Genomic DNA, 7,865 nt, shown 5'->3' on the forward strand with positions numbered 1-7,865 from the left:
CCTTCCCACCCAAACCATTCTGTAACAATTCTGTGATCATCCAGTGTCAGAATGCTTTAGAAGAATTAATATTTGCCTTATAGTTACATGCTTCCATGTTCTTTACTTCCAAAATTCCAGTGTTATTTTCAAAGCTTATTAAAATGGTCTGGGAAATACCAATGATGTCTCTTCACACTCCAAAGATATCTTTTCTATAATCATGTTGCCATTGTGTAGAGGGAGTGAAGTCCAGGTTTCTCTCTATTTTTACAAAATATCCTCTGAGAATCACTTCCTTCAGAGATGATTTAGGAATTAAAAGGGGGGCAGGGAGATACAGACACAGAATATGTACTTCATTACATTTCTTGAAGGCATACTCATTTCCAGGAGAAGGAAGGTGCATACTTCAGATTTTTCCAGAGGATTTTTTCCCTAGTACCTCAGCAGTACTGTCAAACTTTCCCTTTTTGATAATACTCAAAAGGTTTTGCAACAGCACAGTTCTGCGTGGATTACACCATGTATTTCCATCTCTTTAAAACCAAGAATAAGACTTGAATTCCAAAAAGTAAGGCAAACTCCCCTAGGGAAGAGACTCTCCTGACTGCTCAAAGAGTATACTGTTCCAAGAGATGCTTAGAGCATCATTTTTACAAGAACCCCTTGCAGCTCACCCTTTTCCATAAGCATTGTACGTGCCATGTGTTAGGTCAGTTGCCAGATACAGGAAGTTGGTTTGTTCTTTGGGTGGTGGCATCTGAAGCTCCTCTCTGTCATCACCCTGAGAAGGGTACTGCTTGCAGGCTTCAATGAGAGCCGTGCTAAAAGAAAAGGAAGGTTTACCTGTCAGCATTTATTCTGTGTTCCTCAGGATGTTAAAAAAGGATGATATGTGTTTGGAACAGGCAGATCCAGCCGCTAGTATGTTTTAGTCTTGCACGCGGTGGACGGAGCACATGGACATGCGCAGCAGGATACACACAGTAACTGAAGCGTCTTTGAAGAACTGTTGGGGAATATTTTAGGGTAATACCTATTTTGGAGGATTTCTGGAATAGCAGTGCTTATGGGTAAACACTGTTACCCAAAGGATTTCCTGTAACAGAGTTGTATTGAACAGGGCCCTTTTTACAGCATTTTAAGCACATTCCAGCTTCCTATGCTTGTAAATGTTCTAATATAATAATGTCTTTATCTCAGTGAAGGCGGGATCGACTAACAGAATTGTTGGCTGTACTACATCTAAGTAGTCTGCTAGAAATATAACTTCAGTGAGCATCAAAACTATTTTGTCTACTTTGGGATTTTCCCACACTGGGAACTTGACGTTTAACCTTTTGGCCACCCAGCATGAAAACAGAATTGTGCTACTTTTATCTACATGGGAGCGTATTAAATAAGCCTGAAGTCAAATATAAACGAAGGAAGTGAAGAACAGCATTGCTTTGAAAACCTTTTTATTTTAATAATTTGCACAGATTCTCATTGATGGAAGACAGATTACTTTGCAAGCAAAAATTCAAAGAAACTCACTCACTTGAAATAAATTAAAGATTAAACTGCTGTAACAGAACATATTTTTGACTGCAAGCAAAAAGGTACTTTTAGTAGTAAATGTTGGCTTCTCTAGCTAAAATAGTCTCACCTTTATCTCAGTTGGAAAAACCAAGAGAACACTGATTTGACTTGGAACACAGCAAAGTTGTGGGTTTTTTACGTGATACTGTTGGAGCTTTTTGCCTCGTATGTATGCACACAGAGCATGTGTATTTTTACCCATTTGCTTTGTAAAATATTTTGCATCGTTTGTAGATATTCTCTAACTCCCAGTTTCTGAGTATTTTGCTAGGTTTTGATAATGGATTCTTGGGGCTTACTTCTGCAGAGTTTTATGAGCTTGCAGGCATCAGTTTTTCTAATCTTCAAGTGAAAAATCCTGTATCTGGCATTTAAGCTTGTCTGTATGGCAAATTTAGATTTTTTGCCACAGAATAAACCCCTGAATTACTGACTTAATGTAATACGAGACTTAACGCTTGGCGAAGTACATTTCTTTTGTGTTTTTTAGTAGAAAGCGTAATGATGGCATGTTTTATCTTTTCCACTTTACTTCCACTGAACCTGAGCCATATTATTACCATTTATTGGTATTTTCAGATAGTTTGGGTTCATATCTACTGCAAAATTTTAGTTATTTTAATGTCAGTCTGTGAGCTCATGTCCTGTGTTAGGCCGTCAAGGCAATGCAGAGTTGTTGCATGGATTTCACGGGAAGGCCATACTGTTTAACTCATGCTGTGTCAAATTCGGATAGACCCTATCTTTGAGGTAAGAGAGCCAGTAAGATGAACACGGGGTCAGAAATGCAGATTACCCCCATGCTTCAAAGAAGTTCAGGTGACAGCTGGAAACCTTTGGTGAGAGCACCAGACTTTCAGGGCATTTTGACTTGACTCCATCAACAGACACAGTCCATGAAAGATGAACCCCAAATGGGAATGGATTTTGGATGCTACATAAGAGTATCACTGTAAAAGAGGTTCTGCAAGAAATGCTTTCAGAGTTGAGTGTCCCTGCCAAAGACCTTCGTCTAAAGGATTACTGCTCTTTGAGACACACGGTGGTGTAACTCTGGATTTTAATGGCCCTCTTCTGAAACTTTCGAGGCCTTTTCTAGGTATTCTAGGCTGTTTGCAATACATCTGTAGCATAGATTTACAATGGAATCACATAATTGAAGAGTGATACTCTATTCAGAGAAGTACCCTGCCAAATTACTAGTTGTCTTTCAGTTTAATTTTTACTTACCTTGTTTTGATAAGCTGTTGTTAAAATGGACTTTCTTATGGGAAATGTTTCCCTCTGTTTCCTTTGCCTGGTGGTGGTGTGCATGTAAGTGCTGAATCCTTTAATCGATTTCATAGAGAGGTTTGATGCCTGCTCTGTGTGAGAATTAGGTATGTGTATGTACATTTCTGTGTTAGGGAACAGCAAGAAAACAGGCTAAGATAATTTTTTTTCTCCTCAGCTGATTTAAACTGAGCTTAGAAGAGCCACACAGGCTCTGATCTTGGTTTTGCAGAAGGCAGATGGAAGCCAGGACTGTGCATAGCAGCACCCCAAAAGAACAGAACCCTCTGTGTTCCCTCTGCAGCCCTTCTGCAAGGGTACGGGGTGGGAGGTGAAATACAGAACAAGAAGGTACCAGAGTTTGAGGAGGGAACGACAGAAGGATAATAACCATGAGCTGTTTGATTACAACTGTTAACACTTAACGCTTAACAGCCTCTTTATTTCCTTCATGAAGTTGGAAGGATGGAAATTCTGGAGAGCAGCTAGATTCTTGGTTTCAGCTGTGGAGCTAACTTTCCCCCGTAAAAGTCCTAATAGTGAAGTAGGTTGGTGTACATGTGCAGGTAAACCAGAGCTAACCTGCTGTGTCTGAAATTAAGATAATACTGCTATTGGGAGATCCGTGACATTCTGCTTGAAGGAAATGGACGTGCCCAGTTTTGAAAAGGCTGAGAACCATAACATGATACAAGATCATAGGAATTAGTAGGCAGGATTGCAAGAAGATTAGTAAACAGAAGCATAAAAAAAAAAAAATCTCCCCTCTTTGTTTGTCAAAGAGATGTACTTTCATGAAAGTTTTTGAAGATTGTTGATAATTACAGAGAGATTTAGTCTGGATAAGCTCTTGAAACTTCAGATAGAAATTGGAATCTTACTGAATCCTGTTTACTTCTTTACCAACGGTACCTAACCTGGAGTATTCAACATCTACCTTCTGCATCTTGTTCATGTGTCCATTGGATTTCATACTAATGCAGCTACAATAAGATTGCCTAACCTGGGCATAAATAGGAAATAAATCAGTTGAGGGCAGTCGGTGGCACTAAGATTCTCTTACTTGCCGCACTGGATGATGACCTGCTGGTATTGGGGAAAACTCAAGATGTTTCATAGTTAGGTGTTGAGATGAATTTCTTAAAGGTAGGCCTGAAGAGGTGCAAATTGAGATCATACTTTAGAATGGCTTGGCTTTTAATTAGCATATTGATTAATTCCTAATAATTACAGCTTTTATGCAAGAGACTTAAAGTTGCTGTATGTTGCATAAATTGATAAGCAGTAGTAGAAAAAGGAAAGCTCGGAACAAGAAATATTTTTTCCGAAGATGATTTTATTTGTCAGTTTGCTAAGGTGTGTGCTGGAGTATTCTGCAGCCAAACCTTGCTTTTATTGGTACATTTAATGTATGGACCAGTTATCTAATACATGTTAAACCCTGTATACATTTCTTTGAATTCATGTGGGATCAATAGCAGAAACAGCTTGTTTTGATTCTTTTAGGTAAAACCACAAAGTTCAAAATAAAGTGGTATTTTTCTTCCTTGGAATAAAATTATGCTTAAGCTTGCAGTTTTCCCCTCACTTTAACCTGAAGTAGGTGGAGCTTGCTGCTGGAACAGGTGATATTTTCTTTTCCATAAGCTACAAGTTCCTGTGGCCTAGGTTTTGAAGCAAATAACAGTTCTTGTGGGATAGATTAAAGCGTTTATCTGGAAAAAAAAAAAATAACACCACCAAAACAGAAAGTTTTGAGACATGCCAGTTCCCTTATCTAGTTTGACGCTTGGAAAAATGAGCATGAAGTGCCAGAGCAAGGTCATGAAGGGTATTGAGCTTTTAGGGAGGTACTGCCCTTTTTGGGGGCAGGTTGTATTTGTATGGGGCTACGGTGACTGAGTCACAGTGTGAAATACTGGCGTTGCTAGGTAGTCAGAGGGAAACTGTAGATTGGCTAAAAAGAAGCAGAAATTGAGGTTTTGCAGATTGCAGTACTGGCATGAGTTAAGTTTAAGCGTGTCTTGAAAATTCCGTGTTTGTAGTATGTTATTTTATACTTAAGAGTAGCATGGAGTACTTAATGTTGAAATATGCGTCTGAGAATTTAGCAAATGCTTTTCTAAGCATCTCCAGATACTTAGAGATGTATCTGGAGATGTATCTCTAAGATACTCCAGTATCTTAGAGATGTATCTGGAGATGTATCTCTAAGATACTCCAGTATCTTAGAGATGTATCTGGAGATGTATCTCTAAGATACTCCAGTATCTTAGAGATGTATCTGGAGATGTATCTCTAAGATACTAAGCAGTAGTACCTGAGATAGTGTGGATTTCTTGAGAGCAAAGCACCTCAACATGCTCTCCAAATACTAACAGTTATCGAAACTAAGATGCTATTTTAGAGTGATAAATCATCTACAGATTCTCCTGAGTTTGTCTGATTGATTATGACTGATTACAATCGATTATACATACTGCATGGGTAATATGGCCTTGAAGCCGTTTCTTTTCTGAAAATTGACTTTACAGAAATATTGCTTTATTATTCATGCTTACAACCTGAATGTATTTACAAGCACGTCTGCCATAGTGATAAAATAGCATATGTATCAAAAATAAAATAGATTATTAAACTTCAAATACAGGGTTAATCATTTATGTTGCTACAAGCTCTACCAAAACAATGGAATTGTGTAAATCCCACATGAAGGCATAGCTTGAATGCCACTGGACTGCTGAAGGATCAGGAAGACCATAATAGTTAAACAGTGAGATAGGACAGAAATATTTTGGCTGGAAGAGAATTCAGCTTTTTCTTGTCATTCTGAGGTGAGTTTGTAGGTCTGGCTGTTAGAATTTACTTTCTTCCCGTATTTAATTTGGTAATCTTTAAAAATTATAAAACCCACAAGGACCAGGTTTAATACTGCTTCTCGGGCAGAAGTGCCGAATATCTCTATGTAGAGCAATCTACTGAAATTAAATGATTGTGTAAGCATTTCTATTACTCTTATTTTCTGTGTCAGTTTTTTCCATTGAAACAAAACATTTTCCCACACACAGTAGAAGCAATAATTTTAAGAAGACTAGAGACAGTCCAGAAATGTAACTATGCAGTGAGTAGGTTTTTTTGCATTCCAGAAAGCTAGTTAAAATGTCCTAGATGCAGTATGGAAGTTATAAGACTTACATATATAAAACCAAGAAATTGTGAGTCTCCCGTTACACAGTGATTACACATGTGTTTTTCCCAATAGAAAATGTTTGACCTCTTCCAGACACATTTATTTTTGGTGTGTCTATTTTACAAACATAAATTAATCTCTTAGTTACAACCAAGGCCATAAAATCTTGTTTAAGATTTTATGAAATTTTATGAACTTTTGAAGATTTGCTGAAATCTGAAACCTATTCTTAGAAAGGTTTTGGAAAACCAAGTTCCGTTTGTAGTTGTGGACTGTTGTCCCTTAGCGTGTAGCAACTGCAGACACCTCCCAACTTCTCTTTGTGTTCAGATGCCTCTCTGAAAAACAAGTCTTACTTGCCTGTTAGAAGAAAACATAGACATGAGTTAAACCATGTGCTACTTGCCTTTCTTTAGTTTGACACCCAAAGAATTTTAGGGATACTCTCTGACAAGAATAGTGAGGACAATGGCATCTTGCGACATTTCACTGATAAGGTGCTGCGTTCGTATTTTAACATACTGTGAGAAGTTAGCTGTATCATTGCTCCTTTTACGGAACAGCTTGGGTTTAGGTTTTTTCATCTTTGAAATAAAGTTCAAGATAACTTACGTTTTCTTCAAGATACTGATTCCACAGAGGAACTTGCCTTGTTAGGGGTGAAAAAAGTTTTCAGATAGCAGTAGCATAGTGTCTGTTAAAAGGTTTGACAGTGTAACACAAAGACGTAGTAATTTATAACACTTAAGAGTTGTGTACTACTAAGTTCACGTGTAAATCAGCTGGATGGGAAATATACCAGAAACTCCTGACATCTGTCAGCTCTTAGGAGGTGGGAACTTAAGAGCTGTATAGTACTTGCGCAACTCTGGAGGGATAGTTGTACTCTCTTCTCCTGCCTCAGGTACGATAGCTTTAGTTGCGCTGGATACTTGAAATAGCAGCATCCATAGAAGATTTACACTGGAGTGTATTATGGAGGTGTCTTTCCTGTTATTGTCAACAGCTGTGCCCTACACTAAGAAGCAATATTAAAGTGTTATTCTCTTCTCTTCTGGAGATGTGGGATGACTGAAATAATTTTAGCAGAGTTGTTTAAAGTCTGTCTGCTGAAGTTAGATGGACTTCCTTGAGTTAAAGTTGCCACTTTTTCAATGATTCAAAAGCCGAAGTTCTCACTCTATTTTTTTTCTTTTTTCTCTGAGCTTGGGTAGTGTCAACAATTTCAGTGCATAAAGATTTATTGCTAAAACTGTAAAAGACTGAAAATGATAGCAGTGAAATTGTGATTGTAGTTTCAGCTCTTACCATACAAAAATATTCGAATGAATTTGACTTTACGAATTATCATCTTTATATTTACGGTTTATTTACAGTGAATGGCATTGTCAATTGTAAACCAAAAGTTTTTTCATACATTAAAATTGCTTCCTTCTGTCTTTGAAGGTTACAGAAAACAGATCAGACCTTGAAGATTTACACCTTTACGCAACTCCTCGGGAGCAACGGTTTCGTAGATTTGCCAGTTTAGAATTTGAAGGACAGCTATATATGACTCCACATGACTTCATTCAGGCTGTCACAAATGATGAACCCAAACGTAAGCAGGAGTTTTGTGCTGTTAAAATTGCTAGGGGAAATGCTAGTGGTGTGCGTTATTTTTCCATTTGCTTTTGATAACTACTTTTGTTTCTGATTGTGGTAAAAAGGTACTGCATCTTCCAAAAGTTTGTTTATAATGGTATCCAAATGCATACGATCGAAATCCTGATCGCCAACATCTGTATGCTAGTCATTACTTAAACATTCTTGTCTTAGACGTCCCAGACAGCTCAGCAGG

General features: G+C 37.8%; 1 protein-coding gene across 1 annotated transcript in view; it reads left to right on the top strand.

Moving 5' to 3' along the window:
- Positions 1 to 7,471: 7,471 nt before the first annotated feature.
- The window catches only part of MICU3 (mitochondrial calcium uptake family, member 3), a gene marked incomplete at its 5' end in the record, with an annotated part of 41,753 nt that continues 41,359 nt past the window's right edge, over positions 7,472 to 7,865 (top strand). Inside the window, one exon of the mRNA XM_010151140.1 lies at positions 7,472 to 7,625. Coding sequence (XP_010149442.1) covers positions 7,472 to 7,625 — 154 coding nt within the window. The remainder of the gene's footprint in view (positions 7,626 to 7,865) is intronic.

The sequence above is a fragment of the Eurypyga helias genome, unplaced genomic scaffold (genome assembly GCF_000690775.1).
Source record: "Eurypyga helias isolate BGI_N326 unplaced genomic scaffold, ASM69077v1 scaffold24394, whole genome shotgun sequence".
Classification (NCBI taxonomy): domain Eukaryota; kingdom Metazoa; phylum Chordata; class Aves; order Eurypygiformes; family Eurypygidae; genus Eurypyga; species Eurypyga helias.